Here is a 23703-nt window from a genome sequence, read left to right as displayed (position 1 = left end):
ATTCTCCCTGTGTCTGCATGGGTTTCCTCCGGGTGCTCCAGTTTTCTCCCACAGTCCAAAGATGTGGGCCAGAATTCTCTGGCCGTACACGCACCTTCACCCATGGGTTTCTCATTGATGTGGGGTGACATCAGTGGGAATTCCCATTGACAGCGGCGGGACCAGAGTATTCTGCCACCAGCAAACAACACGCCACCTCCCGCCGGTGGGAAACTTGGCTAGAGAATTCGGCCTGTGCAGGCGAGATGCATTTGCCATACTTAAATTACCCCAAGGTGTCACAAGGTAAGTAGGTTGAGTGGATTAGCTGTGATAAATATGTGGGATTATGGAGATAGGGCCTGGATAAGACACTCTGTCAGAGAGCTGGTGCAGACCCAATGGGCCGAGTGACCTCCTTCTGCACTATAGGGATTCTATGATTTGAATACATCTGCTTTTTTGAATTCACCAATCATGGAATAGATTTTCTGAATCCTCACCTGACACACTGTGAAGATGCGCTTTCACAGACTTCATTCATGAACACAAAAGGTATATACTAAAAAGGATTTACAGCAGCCTCCTGGCTGTAGTTAGCTCCCAAAATGTCCATACATGTCCCTAAGCACAGTGGGTGGAAAATTGTGGGCAGAAAATTCATCATTGTCATTTGCAGTTGCTGCTGGGCACTTGGTTGGTAAGGACAGGGACACACTACATTTATCCAAAAGTAGTAACACACATTTATTCAATTATTCATGATTTCCAGTTCAACTGCACTATTGAATTGGAACTGTCTCTGCTGTTACATAGGAGAAGACTACGGATGCTCCCAAAGGCTCTTCCCACAACACAAATTCCATTCCTTTTTTCTGGCAAATCAATGTTTAAAACATGTATCTGATATTTTTTTGGCGTTCTATCATAGGCATTAAGCCATTTATTTTAAATGAGTTAACTTATCTGCTGTAGCAGAGAGAAAAATCTCAGGCCAATAACTTAACATTCATATCCCACAGTATTGGGCCCAATCTTACCTGCAGTTCACGCCATGTTCCTGCTGCAGCGAATTCGGAGAATTTGGCGGCCAGACAAATCTCCGCTCACTGCGGTGGGATGGGCAAATCCCATCGGTGTGAACAGTGGTAAGATTCCAGCCTTAGAATTTTAGACATTGAATGTGTCCAAAGTCTGGTGCTAATTATATTCAGTGGTCAAAGTGGTATTAATTCAGTGAAATTATAACTAGCATTGATTTTGATTAGTGCTGTTATTGACTGTTTTTCAGCAGTCTTGACAGATATACACTTAAGTTCCAGGGATCATAGAGTGGGGAGAGCAAAGTCATCAGTCGTTCTCAAAATACAGGCGGTTGTAGAAGGTTCATGGGGATACACTATCGCTGTGGCGCAAAACATCAGGAAATTCCAGTCTCGGGTTCAATTAACAAAAATCCATGAATAACAGACTGTCATTATCAAATCCCATGTCACTTAAATTCTAGTGAATTGGCAAATGATTATGATTGAAAATGTATGAAATTGCACCAAATTTTAATGGCCTTTTTATCACTTTTCAGCAGTCCAAGTTTTGAATGTTCATTGTTAATTCTCCCCTTGCATCCCCCATTATCTGAAAACCTTGACTGATTTTGTTGTTGTTGATGCCAAGTCATTCGATTTCCAAAGTGACAGCAGTCCCAGCATACACCAGAGTGCCACTGAAACCAAGAAAAAATACTAGCAACCTTTCACTTCCTCTCTCTCCCCCGCCTCCATTCTCCGCCAAAATCTATCTGCCAATTAGAACTGATTTTTTTTTTCTTTGCGACTTACGAGAAAGGGCAAAAAGAGAGCAAGCTTGTCCTTCACAGTGTAGGCGGCACAGTGGTTATCACTGCTCACAGCGCCAGGGACCTGGGTTCGATTCCCGACTTGGATCACTGTCTGTACAGAGTCTGCACATTCTCTCTGTGTCTGCGTGGGTTTCCTCCCACAGTCTGAAAGACGTGCCATTTAGGTGCATTGGCCATGCTAAATTCTCCCTCAGTGTACCTGGAGCATAGCGACTACGGGATTTTCACAGTAACTTCATTCCAGTGTTAATAAAAACATACTTGTAACGCTGATAAATAAACTTTAAACTCTGGCTGACAGTCAGCAGTGCTTTTGGCCCAAAGTTTAGGTTTGTTCCTTGACAACAAAGAGTACAAAAAGCAGCAGCCAAGCATCTCTAACACTCAGCACTTCTATCCTGTAGGTTTAGCCTGAAATTGTGTCCAGTTAGTGGCAAGTCTTGAGCATCAATATGAAGCTTTGATTCTGCGACCTACTTGCCATTATTATGGAACTGTCACGATTGTAAAGGAGTCGAAGGGTTTGGTGGAATATAGTTGGCAGAATTTCAAAAAATGCAACATCTGGATGTCTTGAGCGTTAGTCCATTACTTTCATCAAAATACTTAAAATATCAAAATTGCCAATTTAACATACAAGTTTGCAGACAAATATGTATTTTCCCTTCCCCGGGTGCAAGAACATTTCTATTGGTGTTCCTTGTGTTAAGCTAAATGACTTGCCATTTTAATATGATGTACAGTTTCACCAGTATAATTGGAGTTGAAGGATGGAAATTACTGTCAAATGAAGTGCATTTAATAAATTATTCGTCTGGTTATTGAAGGAACAGAAAGTTATTGACATTCTGATGTGGTGCAGATCTTTAATGTTTCCCTGCTGCCTTTTAGACTCTCTTGATATTGTTGTCCGTTGTTGCCATGACAGCAGTACAGAATACTATCTGTTCGCTGGATCTCAGAATCGTTAAGCATAGAAGGAGGCCATTCGGCCCATCGTGCCTACGCTGGCTAATTAGTGGCTTCATAGGAAATTCAGAGGCACCTGGAAGTATTTTTGATCTTGAAAAGGATGAAGAAATTCGAGAAATTAGCTACTGCTGCATAGTGAATATTCCCAGCTTAAATATCTGGGTTTTGTCTGTTAGAAATCTAATAGATAAAATGTAGATAAATTGAATTCTCGCAGTGGTTTTGACAACTGATTTGAATTTTCCAACCTCTCAGTCCATCTTGGCTGGAATTCTCTGACCTCGTCCGCAGCTGGGATTCTCTGGTCCTGTAGCAATGAATGGAATTTTGGCTGAGTGCTAAGTTCTCACAGGCAGTGGTGGCAGGGCAAAAGAGATCGGAGAATCCCGGTCCTTAACATTTAAAAAAATATTTTAATTGAAAAACGTTTTAAGAAAACTTGATAACATGTATATAGAATTCAGATTAGGAAAAAGTGCAATGCACAATATGCTGCCCAGTGATATATTGATTAATTTCCAGCTATGTTTGATATAGTGCAAAACAAATTTGTCTGGATTGAATTTCAGCAAGGGGATTAAGTTGTTTTTTGAGAAAAGGAATATTGAAATGTAAGGAACTATTTCTAAAACAATGAACTTTTAGTGAAGGTGCACGGATTGGGTTTGCACGTTCAATAACCATGTTCTGCAGTGCTCCAGGAGACTTCTCCTTGAGGAAGTGAGGCTGAGATGTAGATCCTCTGGCAGTAATGAGCATGAGAGCTCTTCAAGAAGATTAGCTCAGGAAGAATAGGAAAAGGCCATCACCTGTGTTAATCCCTGTTGGTGGGATTTCCGAGGCGGCCGGTGCTCTCTAAACTTCAGAAAATACAAGACTCATGAAGCTAGTGTCTCAGTTTCAAGATGTAACTTTTATTACAACCAGCGGCCACTAGGAGACCATCAAAGGGTCAGGGCAGCTCTGAAATTGAGCAGCTAGAGCTTTCTAATGAAAATCTGACATATACAATTCAAAACAGATCAATTATAGGTTTTTCTTATCAATAACTCCCCACCTTTCATTAACTTTAAATCAATCATCTTCAATATACATAAATCAACAAAATACCTGTCATATACCTTAGCCAATCGCATCTTACCCTCTGGCATAATGGCATTTTATTAATACGTAAAATCCGGAAGCTAACTCGTCTTGGCTGACCCCACTTCCCGCACTGCCTCGTAACTTCAGACGCTAGCCCAACATTCAAATGAATGTTCTCATGGGTTCCCTTATAGGTCACTGCCAAACCAGATTAACACATGTAGGTGGCACAGTGGTTAGCACTGCTGCCTCACAGCACCAGGGGCCCGGGTTCGATTCCCAGCCTCGGGTCACTGTCTGTGCAGAGTCTGCACATTCTCCCCGTGCCTGCGTGGGTTTCCTTCGGGTGCTCCGGTTTCCTCCCACAATCCGAAAGACTGGTGCTGGTTCGGTGCATTGACCATGCTAAAATTCTCCCTTAGTGTACCTGAACAGGCGCCGGAGTGTGACAACTGGAGAATTTTCACAGTAATTTCATTGCCGTGTTAATGTAAGCCTATTTGTGACACAAATAAATAAATACAATAAATAAGTACAAATACATGACTCCATGTCTGAGCATGCATCCATCTTGTCTGGATAGTGAATAAACCCTATTCATGAAATATGATTAAGTGTTCTAAATGTTCTCTTCATCCGAAACTTTACCGGTAAAGCTTGCATATTCTCTTGGAATATGGCTTTGCCCAAATGCCTTTGACCACGATGCTTCGCAGCAAATTGCTCTTGGCTGAAGTGAACAATATATCTTTAAAAATACATTAATACATTCAAAATATCAACATATGTGTTTCAAAATCATAATCATTTGTTTAAATGTCTTACTGCATCTCATGTGTGTAAACTGCTTTCTTGTTAGCCTGTTTTAGAAGTAATTTAACTTCATGCTGGTAGTTCCATCAGTGCCTTAATATCTAATGGTTTAAAAACTTTACTAACCTAGTAGGGTTTTCCCACTTACAATTCCTGTTTCATAACACTGTACACATATTGGGTGCAGAGAAGAATCATAGAATCATACAGTGCAGAAGAGGCCCTTCGGCCCATCGAGTCTGCACACGAGAAACACCTGAACTTCCACCTAATCCCGTCTACCAGCACTTATCCCATAGCCTTGGAAGTTGTGACGTGCCAAATGCTCATCCAGGTACTTTTTAAAGGATGTGAGGCAACCCACCTCTTCCACCCTCCCATGCAGCGCATTCCAGACAGTCATCACCCTCTGGGTAAAAAAGCTTTTCCTCACATCCCCCCTACACCTCCTGCCTCTCAGTATCAAGAGATCAGTATCTTTCTAGAATAAGGAGGGTTGGCAAATCTTTCATAGATATTAGCATTTGTTACTGTGTCGCTTGATACTGTCACTTTCAACCATTCCTATAAAGTCCCTGAAACAGAAGGTTTGGACAGCCACTCTGCTGCATTGGTCATCAGCTACTGATGTACTTCATTCTTATTCTAACTAGCCAACATAACATTTACTGAACACATTTACCATACCATTTATTTTGAACACTTTATATAAAGGTTGTTCGTCAGGATATCATAATCTATTTTCCCATTCGAGAGATGTTGTGGAAGACAACAAGCCAGGGGCCAGTGTCACTCCAGTACACCCCAGCATCATTCACTCACTCACTCACTCTTTACCTTGCATTTTTAGTTTGGTGTGCCACATTGTAATGAGCTAGCTATATCAGGCTCATTGGAGAAAAATAGGATTGCTGGTTAACAATGGTGACTGGCGTAACTGTAATGGGCATAGCTGACAGTGATGTGTTTCAGGACATCAGTATATGTCAGGATCGTTTGCTAATGTTCACTGATGTTGATACAGATGGCAGAAATCCAGCAAAGTGTTACAGCACGTTGTGACCGCTTCTCCTGCAGCGAGGAGGTCCTGCCATGGAGGGTCAGGAAAGTCGCAGCCTTGGTGTTGCTCAAATTTCCTGGATTCAGATGAAGAATGCTCTCGGATAGCAACCAACTGACAATGAAGGAGACACTGAGCCCACTCAGGACTCTGTGGTTTAAATGGCTCATATAACCAAAGATGTGCAGGGAATACCTTTTCGATACTTTGAATAAAATGCTATTTTCACTGTGAGATCAGAGTTTGGGACAGACACAGGTATCCAATTGAGACAAATCATTGTCCAAGTTTACACTGAGAAGTCCAGCTATAATTGTATGCGGAACATCGAAAGGTTCTGAAGATGCAGTAGTGTGTGTTGCAGTAATTTTATCAGTGAAATTATTGGGAGCGATTCTAACTGAATCTAAAACCCTAGTATATAAACTTCAAAAGTGGAATAACCAATCTTGCACTCCTTGACCTGTTTTTGCTTCTTGACTTGCAGCTGAAGTCCAGTGTGAAATTGAGCGGATTTTTGAACTAGCAAGAACATTGCAGTTAGTAGTCCTTGATGCGGACACAATCAACCATCCAGCTCAGTTGGGTAAAACCTCTTTGGCTCCTGTGATAGTCTACGTGAAGATTTCCTCTCCAAAGGTAAAGTGACTGCTACTATATGGTTTCAATTCTGATTTTTTTTTTGCATTTTCCCTTGGTGCTTCCAACACCACCGACATAACCTCCCCAAAGTCTGTCAGCTTGGGAGGGTGTTAGAGTTTTTAAACACCATTTCAAAAGTGGTGATTAACTTTTCAAGTGCAAAGGTTGAGATTCCTCCATTTAGTAAAGTCACGAAACACAACCCTGCATGACTAGGTCATGATGTGGAGATGCCGGCGTTGGACTGGGGTGAACACAGTAAGAAGTCTCACAACACCAGGTTAAAGTCCAACAGGTTTATTTGGTAGCAAATACCATAAGTTTTCAGAGTGCTGCTCCTTCGTCAGATGGAGTGGAAATGTGCTCTCTGTGCACTGTTTGAGAGCACATTTCCACTCCATCTGATGAAGGAGCAGGGCTCCAAAAGCTTATGGTATTTGCTACCAAATAAACCTGTTGGACTTTAACCTGGTGTTGTGAGACTTCTTACTGTGACTAGGTCATAACAGGCTACTCCAGGATGTGGAAGCTTTGGAGAGGGTACAGTAAAGATTTACCAGGATGTTGCCTGGTATGGAGGGCATTAGCTATGAGGAGACTTTGGAGAAACTTGGTTTGTTCTCACCAGAACGATGGAGGTTGAGGGGCGACCTTATAGAAGTCTGCAAAATTATGAGAGGCAAGGACAGAGTGGATAGTGAGAAGCTTTTTCCCAGGGTGGAAGAGTCAGTTACTAGGGGGCAAGGTTTAAAGGAGATGTATGAGGCAAGTGGGTGGTGGATGCCTGGAACTCGCTGCCTGAGGTAATGGAAGCAGATACAATAGTGACTTTTAAGGGGCGTCTTGACAAATACATGAACAGGATGGGAATAGAGGGATATAGTCCCAGAAAGATAGGGGGTGTTATTTCATGGTCTTTGCAGGCTTGGAGGGCCGAAGAGCCTGTTTCTGTGCTGTAATTTTCTTTGTTCTTTGTAATCCTGCATCACTAAACTTCAAGCAAATAAATGTTAACATTGACAAGAAGTTTGAAAAGTAAAATGTATGTCGATTGCAAGGGAATTTCACCATAATTCTGGCATCATTTCTCAGGGTTCCACCAAATGCCAGTGGAAACTGAGGTTTGAGGATGCAGGGCTGACCTTTCAGATCAGAGGAGGATCTGGAAGGGGACAGCCACCAACATCCTGAGACCTCGGATAAATTCCTTCTGTCCTTCTAAAATGCAACAGGGCTGCACTGCGGGGAATTTGTGTTGCCACACGCTTGACCCAGGCAGCGAACACCTTCTCTCCCTCACCTTGGAGCAGGCATCAATTTCCGGCTCAGCCTAAAAACAAGGGATTAGCTGAATTAGGAAAACTGGCTAGGTTCATCCCAGGTAAAGTTAGATAGGTATAAAAAACACTCCATCTCATTTAAATGGAGCAAGAGTCATTGGGCCCGATTTTACCATTGCGTTGTGCCCATTTTTGGGCGCGGAAGCTTGGTAAAGTCGGGTGTGAGGAGAGTAACGCGATCCGCGCCTGTCTCCGTGGCAGTTCCCCCTTTACCAAGGCCCGAAAATGGATGCAATCAGGACTGCATCCAAAACGGGCGCGACAGCTATTTAAATGCATTTGCATGCATTTAAATTGACTTAATGGGCTACACGCCCAACTTTACCGACACTTCCCCCTTTACCACCGCGTTTGCTCATCCGAAATCGGCACGAAACAGACATGCTCCATATATATCCAATTTGGGCACTCCATCAGTGAGGGTTAGTGAGGAGGTAAGTACCAAGCATCCGACGGCTCCCTGCTCGAGATCAGTCGGGCAGGGGGGAGGGGGGTGGGGGAGAGGGAAGGGCCCCTGCCACTCTGCTTGAGATCATTGGGGGTGAAAGGGGGTCTGCTGCCACTCTGCCTGTGATTAATGGGGGTTAAAGGGTGTCCGCTGCCACTCTGCCTGTGATCAGTGGGGGTGAAAGGGAATCCGCTGCCACTTTGCTTGAAATCAGTGGGGGTGAAAGGGGCTCCGCTGCCACTCTGTCTGAGATTGGCGGGGGGGGGGGGGGGGTGGGGCGGGGGGAAGGTGGGGGAGGGGCCCCCTGATTAGTCTGGGTGGTGGGGGGGATAAAGGGGTCAGTAATGTTGTGGGTGTGGGGCAATGTCTGTGAGGGCCAGGGGGAGGCATTATCTGGCCCAGGAGAGATGTGGCAGGGAGCGGCATTCTATCATTTTTTTTTTGGGCATGCGCAGTTGGAGGTACCGATCAGAACTGCAGGATTTTGGGCACGTTAAGCCCCACCCACAGGCTTATGCAGCGCGATTCGGAATTGCTGATATTTTTTCAGGCAGAATGCGTATGAGGGCGCCTCAGAACAGGGGTAAAAGTCGGATCTGAAACACTCTCAGTTTAAAGTCCGCCGAGCACTTGGAATCAAAATGGTAAAATAGGACCCATTGTCCCTAATTCACTCTACTGGTGTGAATTTATGATGTTGGGATGTCAGCACTGGACTGGGCCGGGCACAGTAAGAAGTCTCACAACACCAGGCCAAAGTCCAACAGGTTTATTTGAAATCACGAGCTTTCGGAGCGCTGCTCCTTCATCAGGTGAGCCACTCTGAAAGCTCGTGATTCCAAATAAACCTGTTAGACTTTAACCTGGTGTTGGTGAGACTTCTTACGGTATGAATTTAAACTGTATATGGTGGTCCTTTTAATCTTTTTAAATTCAAAAAAGCAAGGAACTTTAGCTAAGGTTTGGGGGATAACTATTCCCTGGTACATTCTCCATTGGGAATGCCTTGACCAGAATCCACTTGCCAACTAATCAGTACCCTTTTTTTCATGCGGTTTATATTGTTGTTCTTTTGAAATTTGGTATTCTTGTGTCTGTCCTGATGAGTGACAGATGAAAAGCTTCGACAGCATGTCTCTATTTTAAGTTCTGCACTACCAAGAGACTATTTTATATATGCCGATCTACTGTAATAGATCAATCTTTATATCAGTTCGGATAGGCACTTGACTATTTTCTGCATACTAACTTCCTAATCTTCCCATTTTGCCATGCATGTAGGTTTTGCAGAGATTAATAAAATCCAGAGGAAAATCCCAGGCTAAACACCTGAACGTCCAGATGGTTGCAGCAGACAAACTGGCTCAGTGCCCTCCCGTGAGTAATTTTAATCTCCTTTTCCTTCATGGATTGTACAAAATTATTTACTAAAAGTTATCGTATTTAATTCTTGAAAACCAATTAAATCAACCGCTTAACATCACTTCTTGAGCATGAGCATGCTGTGCAGGAAATAGAAACTGCTGGAATGATTCAGCAGCTCTGGCAATATCTGGGGAGAGAGAAGCAGACAGATGAATCTTCTCATGAGGGTAGATGTTCTGCCGGGACATGACCCTTCTTCAGTGGATGGCAGGACTTGGGGGCTGCATTTTGCCAGCCATGGCCGATTAAGTGACCACCATCCAATTAATGAAGGTGGCCCAATGGGAGGGCCAGCACTTCAATCTAAGCAGTGGCATTGCCAATGGTGGCCATTGCTGAAACAAGGGAGAGGGTGTCTCAGCAGTGTAGTGTTTTAGAGCAGGATAGGTGGGGTTGGGGTTGCTGGGGAGGCAGTGATCAGACAGGGGGAATGGGGAGGGGATAGTTGCCGTGCACCGGTGACGCTGTTACTACGGGGTTGCTTTTGCTGAAGGGGTGGGGGTGCATGGAGTGATCAAAAAGGAGGGCTCTTTTACTCTGGAGGTTGTCAAGTTTCACTGGGTGGTCTCTGGCAAGATGCCCATGGAGTTGAGAAATGGCCATTAATTGTGGCATTTAAATAGCTCAGTTGGTCTCCAGGTGGGCAGCCGATCTGCCAACTTTGCTGCCACTGGCAAAAGGCATGGCAGAGAGAAGATGTCAAGCATCCATCCCAACCACTTCCCACGCCATTTTGCCAACTGTATCACCTCCCAGTCAATCCCCAAAGGGACCATAAAATTCCAGCCAGCATTTCAGGTCGATAATGTTGTGCAGGATTTCTGCAGATACGGAGGGAGAGAAGGGACAGGAGAGAACAAAAGAGAAGGTCTGTGGTAGGGTGCAAGACAGGAGAGCTTAAATGACAAAAGGGATGATAGTGCAAGGCAAGGGTGTATTTGTTCGTTAAAGTTGCTGGAAGTCTTGGATACAAATTACTGCAGTGAATGGACAAGAAGTCAATCAGCATTGGACATGACATATGACATTTAATGGGCTAGCTGTTGCTGGAAAAATAACAGCACGCCATTACTAATGTGTAGATTGGTCCTAAATTCAAGAGATTAACAGATGGAAAGCTCCAGAATTTTGATTCCTGTCACTTTGTTGCTTGCTTCACACAAAGAGCATCTCTCCGTTAGCCTCCCCATTATTCTTAAAAAACAAACTTGTTGGATTTGCATTTAATTGCATATTAAACTCCCTGCAGAGATTTATATCTGGCAATTAAAAGCATAAGCACCATTTTAATTACATGATTATGAATAGAATGCCAATCAATCTCTGACTCAGAAAGGAACAATTTGAAGTGATCAATCTCAACCTTGCATGAAATAAATTTGTTGTTCAAAATTGAAAAAAATGTTTTTTTAAACTATTTTTCCATTCTCTTCTTTCTCTCAACCAATTTTTTTTTCTGTATCTCTCTAGCTGATTTGACTCTAGTTCACTCTCTCCATCCTTTCTGTTTCTTTGTTCTTTCTTAAATTGGAAATCTCATTAAGGAAACTTAGTCTCACCGTTCTTCACAGATGCCCAATTGCCTTTGCCACATTTTTACCCAGTTTGCAATTCCAGCAGGTCATGGCACAGGGTACAGGAAAAAAAAATCTAAATAGTGTATGCAATCAGATGCCAGGGAAATTGAGGGATTGGTCAAAAAGAAAAGAGTGGCGTACGTTAGGTCCAGGCAGCTAAAAACGAAGGGAGCTCTGGAGGAATACAAAGAAAGTAGGAAACAACTCAAACGAGGAATTAGAAGGGCAAAAAGGGGTCACGAAATGTCCTTTGCAGACAGGATTAAGGAGAATCCCAAGGCATTTTATTCATACATTAGGGACAAAAGGGTTGTCAGGGAAAAAATCGGACCTCTCAGGGACAAAAGTGGGGAATTATGCTAAGAGCCCAAAGAAGTAGGGGAGATCCTAAATGAATACTTTGCGTCGGTATTCACAAAGGAGAGGGATGTGTTGACTGGGAGTGTCTCGGAGGGGAGTGTTGACCCGTCAGAGAAAATCTCCATTACAAGGAAGTAAGTGTTAGGTTTTTTAGGGAATATAAAGACTGACAAATCCCCAGGGCCTGATGGAATCTATCCAAGGCTTCTCAGGGAGACGAGAGATGAAATCGCTGGGCCTCTGACGCAAATCTTTGTCTCGTCACTGGACACAGGTGAGGTCCCAGAGGATTGGAGGATAGCTAATGTGGTCCCGTTATTTAAGAAGGGTAGGAAGGATAACCCGGGAAATTATAGGCCGGTGAGCTTGACGTCCGTGGTAGGGAAGTTGTTGGAGAGGATTCTTAGAGATAGGATGTATGCGCATTTAGAAAGGCATAAACTCATTAACGATAGTCAGCATGGTTTTGTGAGAGGGAGGTCATGCCTCACTAACCTGGTGGAGTTTTTTGAAGAAGTGACTAGAATGGTTGATGAGGGAAGGGCCGTGGCCGTCGTCTATATGGACTTTAGTAAAGCGTTTGACAAAGTCCCTCATGGTAGGTTGGTGCAAAAGGTTGGATCTCATGGGATAAAGGGGGAGGTGGCTAGATGGGTGGAGAACTGGCTTGGTCACAGGAGACAGAGGGTGGTAGTGGAAGGGTCTTTTTCCGGCTGGATGCCTGTGACTAGTGGTGTTCCGCAGGGCTCTGTATTGGGACCTCTGCTGTTTGTGATTTATATAAATGATCTGGAAGAAGGTGTAACTGGGGTGATCAGTAAGTTTGCGGACGACACGAAAATGGCTGGACTTGCAGATAATGAGGAACATTGTCAGAGGCTACAGAAGGATATAGATAGGCTGGAAGTTTGGGCAAAGAAATGGCAGATGGAGTTCAATCCTGATAAATGCAAAGTGATGCATTTTGGTAGAACTAACGTAGGGGGGAGCTATACGAAAAATGGCAGAACCATAAAGGGTGTAGATACGCAGAGGGACCTGGGTGTGCATGTCCACTGATCCTTGAAGGTGACGTCATAGGTGGAGAAGGTAGTGAGTAAGGCATATGGCATGCTTGCCTTTATAGGACGGGGCATAGAGTATAAAAGTTGGGGTCTGATGTTGCAGTTGTATAGAACGTTGGTTCAGCCGCATTTGGAATACTGCGCCCAGTTCTGGTCGCCACACTACCAGAAGGATGTGGAGGCTTTAGAGAGAGTGCAGAGGAGGTTTACCAGGATGTTGCCTGGTATGGAAGGGCTTAGTTATGAGGAGAGATTGGGTAAACTGCGTTGTTCTCACTGGAAAGACGGAGGATGAGGGGTGACCTAATAGAGGTGTATGAAATTATGAAAGGCATAGATAGGGTGAACGGTGGGAAGCTTTTCCCCAGGTCGGAGGTGACGTTCACGAGGGGTCATAGGTTCAAGGTGGGGGGGGGAGGTTTAACACGGATATCAGAAGGACGTATTTTACACAAAGGGTGGTGGGGGCCTGGAATGCGCTGCCGGGCAAGGTGGTGGAGGCGGACACACTGGGAACATTTAAGACTTATCTAGATAGCCACATGAACGGAGTGGGAATGGAGGGATACAAAAGAATGGTCTAGTTTGGACCAGGGAGTGGCGTGGGCTTGGAGGGCCGAAGGGCCTGTTCCTGTGCTGTATTGTTCTTTGTTCTTTGCCACGCTCCAGAAAGATCCAGCTCAGTGTTATGCGTGGTATCCTTCACCATGTTTGCTAAAACAGAATTTCCTTTCCACTCCACTACCATATTTTCGCCACAAGTAGGTCTGAAACTTATATAAAAGGTTATGGCATCGCAGTGGGAGCAGCTGAGAGGAAGTTCCCAGCCTTTTCTTCTCTCTCATGTCTCATCAGAATCACCCTGTCCATTTCTAGTTTTTTGTGTTTTAATTGTACGCGAGTAAAAGGTATCGTGGAAATTGGCATCACCCTGCTTACATGACTCATGTAAGTACTTCATGGAGAGTACTTCACGGAGAATCCAATGATACGGATGACATGTTTAGAAATTAAACTGGAGCATCAAGGCATCAAACTTGCTCCAGTTGTTGGGCTAATTTAAATTTTCACGATTGAGAGTACTAGATTGGAGTATCACAGAAAATGAAATCCAAAATGTAGAAAATAATAAAAGAACAAAGTAAACCAGGAGGTAGCAACGCGATGATACCAAGGTTGTGTCTGGACCTGCTTTCATGAACAGCACACAACCAGAGACCTGAGGTCAGCACCAATTTAAGCCTTATCCACACATACGAAGCCACAAGCTCACCTCACAAGAAAAATTAAATTCCGGCTACTGGCAGTGGTCCACAGACTGGTCTCAGAGCAGGATATGGGTAATCAGTAAGACTGAAGTTAGGAGACGGCTCCTGCTCCCCCTATTCTCATACAAAATGTAATATATCTTTGCTTTGAAAAGAAACTTAACCTTTGCCTTTTGTTGCTGACATAATGCCTGCCCTGCTCACGGATAAATAATCTCATGAAGACTGTCCTTAAACATGAGTTGGACCCCCATGAACATATTTATGCCATCTAATGCCTGAGGAGGATGCTAATTTAGCAGTGGGGCCAATCATATAGAGCACTAACCTGACATGTGACTTTCTCTCCCAAATGTCTGATGTTCACTCATGAAGCTGTGCACTGGGAATACTACATTGAGAAATATGCCCTCTCATTTTGGACTGGTTATTACCATTTGCCTCTAGAAGTGAATGAATGATGGCCTGGTTAATTGAAATTCAATAGGGACAGGCGTAGATCCTTCAGCAACTCTCCATCTCAAGTCTGTTCTGCCATTCACTTAGGTCTTGGCAGATCTGCAGCATAACTCGATTTACCTTTCTTTGTTCTATGTCCCTTGGATTCCTTACCCTATCTAGCGATCTAAATCATGAAAATTTCAAGTCTCTTGGAAGAGCAAGTTTGAAAATTTCCAGTGCCCTCTGTGCGCTTCCTGATTTCACTCTTAGATTGTCCAGATGTAATTTGAATGTTAAGGCCCTTGATCTTGATTCTCCCACCAGAAAAAAGTTTATCTTGATGTACGCTATTGAATTCCTTAATTATCTTAAACACCCTTTCGGGAATACAAAGCCAGGTTATGCAGCCTGCAGGGAGGTAGTGGCATAGTGGTATTATCGCTGGAATAGTAATCCAGGAACCCAGAATGATGCTCTGGGGACCCGGGTTGAAATCCCTTGGCAGATGATGAAATTTGAATTCTGTAAAAATCTGTAACTAAAAGTCTATAACGATGACTATGAAACCATTGTCGCTTGTCATAAAAACCCATCCTTCCTTTAGGGAAGGAAGTCTGTTGTCCTCACCTGGTCTGGCCTATATGTGACTCCAGACCTACAGCAATGTGGTTGACTCTTAAATGCCCTCAGAGAAGGGTAATAAACGCTGGCCCAGCCAGCGTTGCCCACATCCCATGAGCGAAGTTTTAAAAAATTAACCCTTTCAGCTCTACTATACCATGCACTCTCTCTCTCACTCTTGCTCTCTTGTTTGTAAGCTTTCTTACTCAAGCGCATGTCCATCCCAGTCTCCAATTACAATGAAAATATCTGTTTTTGCTAAGAGGTGTGTGCGGTATCCGTGTCTGCGTGCGGTATCCGTGTCTGCGTGCGGTATCCGTGTCTGCGTGCGGTATCCGTGTCTGCGTGCGGTATCCGTGTCTGCGTGCGGTATCCGTGTCTGCGTGCGGTATGTGTGTCTGCATGCGGTATGTGTGTCAGCGTGCGGTATCCGTGTCAGCGTGCGGTATCCGTGTCAGCGTGCGGTATCCGTGTCAGCGTGCGGTATCCGTGTCTGCGTGCGGCGTTTGCATCTGCGTGCGGCGTTTGCGTCTGCGTGCGGTATTTGTATGTGTGGAAGAACAAAGTGAAGAAGGGAAAGGTTCACAATTAGAAGGGTGAGGAAGCACAGAGGAATTTACAAATTCTTTTTACCTTTTCCTCACAGAAAATGGAATGCAATAAATTATTAATTACAAACATTTAAAGTCTATTACAACAGCTTTCATTCCAGTGCCCCTCATTGGAGCTCAATATATTATTTCTTATTAAAGTACGATTTGATACCAGGGATGGGTTATGTCAGTTACTAAGGTAGAAATGACTTGTATCAACAAAGGTGCAAATCGATTTAAAATGGATTTATCTTGTACTAACGCAACAGAGGCATTTGAAATGAACACACAGACTTGTCACAAAATAATATTAGTAGCAGTACTTTATAATGTACCAAGTACATCAAACAATTGAAGATAAGGGGAGGGGAATTTTCCCTCCCGCCCGCCACGGGAATCATAGCAGATGAGACACGGATTGTGCAACGGTCCATTGACCTAGGGTGAGATTTTCCGGTCTTGGAGTGAGCGCAGGCGGAAAATAGCACCCAAAATATTTTTGTCTCAACAAAACACGTGAATTCAAATGTTTTCTTGTTGGAAAAAAAACTTAAAAGCTTCTACCATTTTTGTAGGAATTGTTCGATGTAATTCTTGATGAAAATCAGCTGGAAGATGCCTGTGAGCACTTGTCTGATTACCTGGAAGCTTACTGGAGAGCTACCCACCCTCCGAGCAGCAACCCTCCCAATCCTCTCCTCAGTCGTACAATGGCCAGTGCAGCTCTTCCTACAAGCCCGGCACCAGTCTCCAATCTCCAGGTACAAGTTCTTGCTTCTCTCCAACCTAACCTTCATTTTTGGGCTACAGACAAAGATGGAAAAAGCAAAAAGATCGGTGACAATCACACTGCACTGGAAATGGAGACATTTAATTACCTTCCAGCTTCAGGGTAGAATCTAAACGTGGCGTCCTTGAAAAATGGTGTTACTTTTGCCTGCATCTCCTGATGGGCAACAGCTTGGCATGAGAAAATCATTTAACCCTGGTTGTGGTAGTTGTGATGAATCAAAGTAAAACTAACAAAGGAGTACTGAGTGGTTTAAGCATAATTCCATTAGTCTGTACCCTTGACCCCAATGTGATCAATCATAAGCTTGTATTTTGGAGGCTGCATGCTTATTTAAAAAGCATTCATAACCATTGAGCTAATATGGGTTCAGTATGTCTACGTTTGAAAAAAGGGTGTAGAATTAAGCTCGTGTTGAATAGTACCCCTCAAGACCATTACTTCTGATTTACTTTAACAATTTTCACTATTCGTTTCAGAATATTAAGTTAACATTTGAGTTGTTTTACTTGAAGATGCCTTGACAGTAATTGCTTTGTTTCAGCAACCAAGTGAAAATGCTTATTATCTTGTAAATGTTAGTAAAAGCAGGCATTAACTTTTATTACATTTAAGTGAAAGCTTGGTTGTGTGTAGTGCATGCCTCTTCAGCTTGGTAAATTAATCAGACTAAGGAAGTATTTCATGAATTGTGAAATTCTACTAACTGGATTGTTGCATGGTGTGGTACTAACCAGGGTGAACAAAAACAGGGAGAGCAGAAACCGCCCCATTCAGGACCTGAGAGAACTGCTTCCCAGGAGGAAGAGAAGCCACCGGAGCCAGCGAAAAAGTCCCACCATCGAACTTCTTCCTCTGCAAAGCATCACAATCACCGGAGCACTGCAGGCCGAAGCCTGGAGAGACAGGAAACGTTTGACTCTGATGTCAAAGGCAGCAGGGAGTCTGTGTACATTGAACCAAAGGATGATTATACGGATAGTCCTGGCGATCATTATAGCTCACACCAGGCCCACAATCATATGGAGGAATCCCAAGGTGATGGCACCCACAGGCACAGAGAGTCACAGCACCGTTCCAAGGAACGAGACCGAGAACAGGATCACAATGAACGCAATAAGCAGCGCAGTCGGCATAAATCGAAGGATCGATATTGTGAAAAAGATGGGGATGTCGCGTCTAAAAAAAGGAATGATGTCGGCGAGTGGAACCAGGATGTGTACATCCGCCAATAACTCTGCCTACACGGCTCCCCCCCCCCCCCCCCACTTCCCCTCCATCCCCCGTGTCCCCTTTAGTTTATGTGTGTAAAAGAAAAAGTATATATTTACCTGATCCGTCTGTAAAGGTTATTGTAAACTTGAGATTTCACACAGAGGCTGCTGAGGCAGCACGGAAATAGATTCAAATATGATTCATTTTAAAACCTGGTACAATTACAGATCTGCTAGTGTGGTACTGTGCTCTTAAGTGTTTTTGGTTTGGTTTTCACTGCTATTGGCTGAACAATAACTGTTTACTATCAAACTACTGTTAATGTTCTTGAGCAACATATGTGTAGGAGGGAGAAAAAACAAAAATTCCTGGGTATTCAGGAAAGGTCGGATCAGCTTATACTATGGTTTACCTTTCTTTCCTCAAAAAAACTTTCATTTCTGCATGTGTAACTTTTGTTTTTAAAAGAAATCTTTATATGTTTAACGACCACTCTGGCTTATTTCAGTAGATGGGGTGGGATTGGGGAATTTAGTCTTGCCTTACACGTCAGAGTTAATTAAGAAAAGTATTTTCTAAGTACAGGTACTATGTACTGTATATATAGTATCATTCTATTTGTACACAACATTTGGAGAAAAAAAAAGGAATATAGTTTTAGCCACTATATCTGCTTCAGAGTCCAAATGATAATGTATTTCCTCCTTGATCCTACCAACTACAATTGGCCTATTTTGGAAAATTTGTAGTTAGTACAGTTTTCATTTTTTCCCTAGCTTTTAAAATTCAGAACACAGATGCATATATCATCGGTCATTGGGGTGGGAAATTAAATATATAATATATAATATATATATAGACATATTTAGGTTTTTTGTAAAATGAATAGTTTTAACAGACAAGGCAGTGAGCAATTTACTTGATAAGTCTAAGTTATATACCAAATATTGAATATTATGTAAGTTACATGATATTTTTTGTTTAGGAGTTGCCTGAAGATTCTGTTACTTTTTTTCCTTTGTTTAAAAACTATCCAACTTTCCCAAATGACTTTGTCTTATTGCTTAATGGGCATAAAGATAAAGTTCTGGTGACTGTATATGCACATTTGTGGAATTTATTTTCAAAATCCAGTTTGTAAGCACTTGTATGTATATATATATATATATATAATTCATAATTGCCTTTGTAGATATTGACGGTAGGTGATCTTGTTGCACTGTTTAATGGAGTTATTTATTTAACTGTACAAATGATGGCTGTACATGTTAACTTAACACATAGGAAGGCCATTTTATGAACAGGAACAATGTTCCATTGCTTCTGTTATGTAATGAAGAGATGCACATACATACACACACACACACACCCACCCACATATATGCACATCCACATGCCTACATACTTCCAGTCACTTTGCCTGAAATAGGTTACTCCTTTTCCTTCCTGTTTCGACACCATAAAAAATGATAAATGTTCTGGCACATCAGCTGTTGTTCATTCTCTGCTTCAACTACCAAATGATTAATTTTTTTCTTCCAAGTAACAAAATGGATTTCAGATCTGTTGCTGCATTGACTGCACTTTCCCCCACTCTTCTCATTTCCTACCTTTGTTGTAGGAGGCCTGATTTGGATGCAGCTATTGACCGAATGTGCATTGGGCTTTTGTGTAAAAAATAAACATTTGCAGAACAAAGAGCTAAACTTGAACTCTGGTGTTTGGAGGTTTTGGATTTTGCGCTTTTAAAACTCTCAAAGGCAAACGTGTGGTAAAAAGATTAGTTTGTGTTAATGGGTACTTTGTAGTCCAAACCTTTAGTCTGAGTGCGTGTAAATAATGTAAATTTGCCATAATTACCAGTGCACCTTAGAAACACTCCAGCTCTTCTGCTGTTTAGTGGATAAATCAGTGAGATATCAGAGGTGTATCATAGAACCATATCCCAGCATGAGTCAGTGCCTTCAGGAGAGGAAAGGTTAAACTGAGAACAATTTGGATTTGAATCACTCCAGTCTTATTAATTACAGGTGCACTGTTTCTGAGGTGCTGTGTGGGCACACAAACCAATCAGACCTAAGCACTTGAGTCAATACAACAGTGAGTCATGCATTCAGCTTTAGTCCAAGGTGAACTCATTTTGGAACCTGTTTTGCTGAGTTCATGTTTCGTATAAAGAAAAGTTAACGCGTCTGTGTTCCCAGTACAGTTTTTCATTCAACAGGAGAGCAACTCAAATAACTGGAGATACCTGGAGCAGAAAATGCTGGAAATACTCAGCAAGTCTGTGTGCATCTCTGGAGAGAGAAACAAAGTTAACGCTCTTGGGTTCTGATGAAAGGTCATCAGTCGGCAACATTAACACTGCTTTTCTCACTCCACAGCTGCTTCAAGACCTGCTGAGCATTTCAACCATTTATGTTATTTAAAATAACTGAATGTGGAGACTATGGCTGGAATTCTCCCGATCTCATACGGCCAGCCATCGCTGCCAGCAAGAATGGAGTATTTGATGCGCAGCCAAATCTCCACTCGCAGCCGCGGGCGAGGTCGGAGAATTCCTGCCTATAGTGCACCTGATTTGTGCTGTTCAATTTTTCTGTCTATTGTCATGAAGCAGACGTTGCTGACCTCTATACCCTATTGTCCAATCTGTCCTCTTGCCAATGAGGCACAGCCACCAAATAACATATACCCCATAATAGTCTTCATAACCTGACAACTGAAATAGTAACAGCTCTTCAATGATGAACCTGTTCTGAGGAGATATAATGTAGTTACATCACCTACAGTAGAGGGAACAAAAGTGGATCACAATTTGAAAATGGGGGAAAGGAAATGTGCCTGGTTTAAAACTATATCACATGTTTAGAGGCACAGTAGTTTGACACTCTTCTATCCTGGGTATAGGTGACATTTTAAAGAGCATCAAATGGAATTACAGGGTAACATTATCAGCCAGTCATCATTTCTAATAATGAAAACCTCAAATGGTGCTTAAAGTTCTTCACAACAATGTTATTTATGTGGTCGTCGAATAACTGAAGTTTGAAAAGCAAACTTGTTAAATGTACAAACTATAAGAAAATGCAAATTAAAGATTACCAATTCGTGGTCCTGCAATTTATTATGTGGAACAATATCATGCCCATTTTAATGTGATATTTTCTTTCTCTTGCTGGTGGTGGTATCAAATTTCCCCTTTTCTTCAGGGCACAGCACTTATAACAAAAAGACAGTAAGATCTGTCACAGGCCTTCTTCGACCCATCCTACATAGAGAACGGTTAGGAGGCAGGTGAGTGAAGTTAGAGGGCCACCCACCCCGGGAGCGACTGGATTTGTTCAACATCCCCACACTTTGATGCAGTTGAAATTGGTATGAGGGCATCGCTCCCAAATTTCCAACTGCAATGCTCCAACCTAACACTTGTCGTGACACATTCACCATTCACTTACCACATACAATCTATCTCCAGGCGGCATGGTGGCACAGTGGTTAGCACTGCTGCCTCCACAGCACCAGGGATCCGGGTTCGATTCTGGCTTGTGGAGTCTGCACGTTTTCCCTGCGTCTGCGTGGGTTTCCTCCGGCTGCTCCAGTTTCATCCCACAATCCAAATGATGTGCTGGTTAGGTGCATTGGCTATGCTAAATTCTCCCTCAGTGTACCCGAACAGGCGCCGGAGTGTGGCGACTAGGGGATTTTCACAGTAACTTCATTGCAGTGTTAGTGTAAGCCTACTTGTGACACTGATAAACTAAAATGAGACGAATAATGGTTTGGTTATAACTGAAGAACAAAGACCTTCCAGGACTGTGTGGTCACAATGAATTTGTGACCAGAATTAATCACTGACTGTATTCTGAAATATCATTGCAATTGTCATCTTGTGGCATAGCTCCAAACATTACTTTCATTTTCACAAACTCAGTTTTTTAGTTAATTGAAGCAAATTGTTCTAATTGTAGTATAATGTGTCATTCGCAATAAACCACTCCTTCACTTTGATTGCCACAGGGTTGATTATGTTGCCACATAAGGCATTTGACAGATGGCTTGTTGTATTGAAATCACTTTTCAGGCTTGTTTTACAAAAAACGTAAGCGGGATCTGGAACATCAGTCCACCTTGAAAATATGCAAACATGAATGCTGCTGAACATTAATTTCTGTTTCAAATGAATCTGTTCAATCTAATTTCTTCAAATACAAAAACTGTATCAAAGCATGTCAGACTACAAATGCATGTTGATTTGTTTCAAAATCTCAGAGAACCAGTTCATGGAGCCTCACTAATTTCTTTAACAGGAGACGGAAGAACCTGATTGATCACCAATCTGTCATCAGCAATGGTAGAACTCCTTAGCTGGGTGAGTGAGGATAAAATCAGAGACCACAAAGAGAGCAGGGGAATAGGAGCGATTGGGTTGCTTTACAGTGAGCCGGTATTGGGTCGAAAGGGTGAACAGCCTCCTTCTTTGCTATAATGACTGAGCCTTGAATGATCATTATCCAGTGAGCCCTACAGGAAGGACAGATGTGGGTATCAGTTAAAGGCTGTAATTTCCTCTTCCTCCACCTGATGAACACTCACCACCTAGGCTCAATATTCAGAATGTACCCCATCCATCGCCTCCATCATCCACTCCCTCCGTCATCGATGTACAGTGGCAGCTGTATGTACCATTTACAAGATGTACTGCAGGAACTCACAGAGGCTCCATCAACAGCATCTAGTGGTATTATCGTTAGATTATTAATCCAGAATCTAGATTATTAATCCAGAAACTCAACTAATGTTCTGGAGACCCAGGTTCAAATCCCGCCACGGCAGATGTGGAATTTGAATTCAATTTTTAAAAATCTGGAATTAAGAATCTTCTGAGGACCATGAAACCATTGTCGATTGTTCACTAATGGCCTTGAGGGAAGGAAATCTGCTGTCCTTACCTGGTCTGGCCTACATGTGACTCCAGAGCCACAGCAATGTGGTTGACTCTCAACTGTCCTCCAAAGGCAACTAGGGAGGGCAATAAATGCTGGCCAGCCAGCGATGCCTATGTTCCACAATGAACGTGACCTCTTCCACCTAGAAGGGCAAGGGCAGCAGAGGCAGGTGAACACCAGCATCTGTTACTTCTCCTCTAAGCCACACACCGTCCTGATTTGGAACTATATCACTTCAAACTGTTCACTGTCGCTGGGACAAAATACTGGAACTCCCTCCCTAACAGCACTGTGTATGTACCTACACCACATGGACTGCAGCGGTTCAAGAGATGGCTCACCACCAACCTCTCAAGGACAATTGGGGATGCACCAAGCCAACGACACCCACATCCTGTGAAAGATTTTAAAAATGGAACTATTGCTCTCTTCCAGTTTCCACCATTACTGGATAGATGAGCTGAATGTTCTCTTTCTGTGCTGTAATTTTCTGCCAGTATCTTGGGTGACAATGAGCTAATGTCACTGCTGGGTGGGATGGAGGAGACTGTGGACTTTTCAGCTCCTTGTTCCTATCCTTCTCATAGATGTTTAGTTGTAGCATGAGTTACATCATGTAGAAACAGTTTTCAATTCAAAATGTGAGCTAGAACATTAGAAAGGTGCAAATTTCAAGTCATAATGGTCACTAAGCAAACAAGTTTAAATCAGACAAATTGCCTAACTTTTCAATCTTATATATTCACTGAATTAATTTTCTTGTTATTGGTTAGTCATGTGTCTGATTGTGCAGAAACCATCACCCAACTTAATCTCCAAGCCAAACTAAAGAGAAATCTACGTAGAGTTTGGATTTGCCTCATATGGAATGACAGTCTTCTGGGATATGGAATGACACCATCATATAGGACCAGCAGCTCAAAGGAAAATGGTTTAGACACATAGGCTGTGATTCTCCAGAAAAGCAAAGTCTTGCCACTTGCAGGAAAATCACCATGCCAGGAGTGATCTTCAGGCTGCCCAGGCTAGAAGGATCAGCCTAGCCACTAGACCTACCCCCCGCCTCCCCCCCCACATCCCGGGGAGAGTGCCAAGTTCAACCCCTTGCCCCCCTCCTGAACCCATCCAACCTCAGGACCCTTGGGGACTCTGCCGTTGCAGCCTGGCAGCAGCAGAGGAACACATGGGCACTGCACTTAACT

The 23703-nt window shown here is 43.0% G+C and overlaps 1 protein-coding gene across 2 annotated transcripts in view; it reads left to right on the top strand.

Annotated features, from left to right (window-relative positions):
• LOC144507473 (voltage-dependent L-type calcium channel subunit beta-2-like) overlaps window positions 1-21556 on the top strand; it is a 150433-nt gene extending 128877 nt beyond the window's left edge. For both annotated transcript variants that reach the window (XM_078234601.1, XM_078234609.1), the window contains exons 10-13: window positions 6256-6407; window positions 9480-9575; window positions 16123-16308; window positions 17075-21556. In XM_078234601.1, coding sequence (XP_078090727.1) covers window positions 6256-6407; window positions 9480-9575; window positions 16123-16308; window positions 17075-17572 — 932 coding nt within the window. In that variant the 3' untranslated portion in view covers window positions 17573-21556. The remainder of the gene's footprint in view (window positions 1-6255; window positions 6408-9479; window positions 9576-16122; window positions 16309-17074) is intronic.
• The last annotated feature ends 2147 nt before the right edge of the window (window positions 21557-23703 follow it).

This window comes from Mustelus asterias, chromosome 2 (assembly GCF_964213995.1).
Source record: "Mustelus asterias chromosome 2, sMusAst1.hap1.1, whole genome shotgun sequence".
Taxonomy (NCBI): domain Eukaryota; kingdom Metazoa; phylum Chordata; class Chondrichthyes; order Carcharhiniformes; family Triakidae; genus Mustelus; species Mustelus asterias.
The sequence above is the reverse complement of the archived record's forward strand: the minus strand, read 5'-3'. Positions and strand labels throughout refer to the sequence as shown.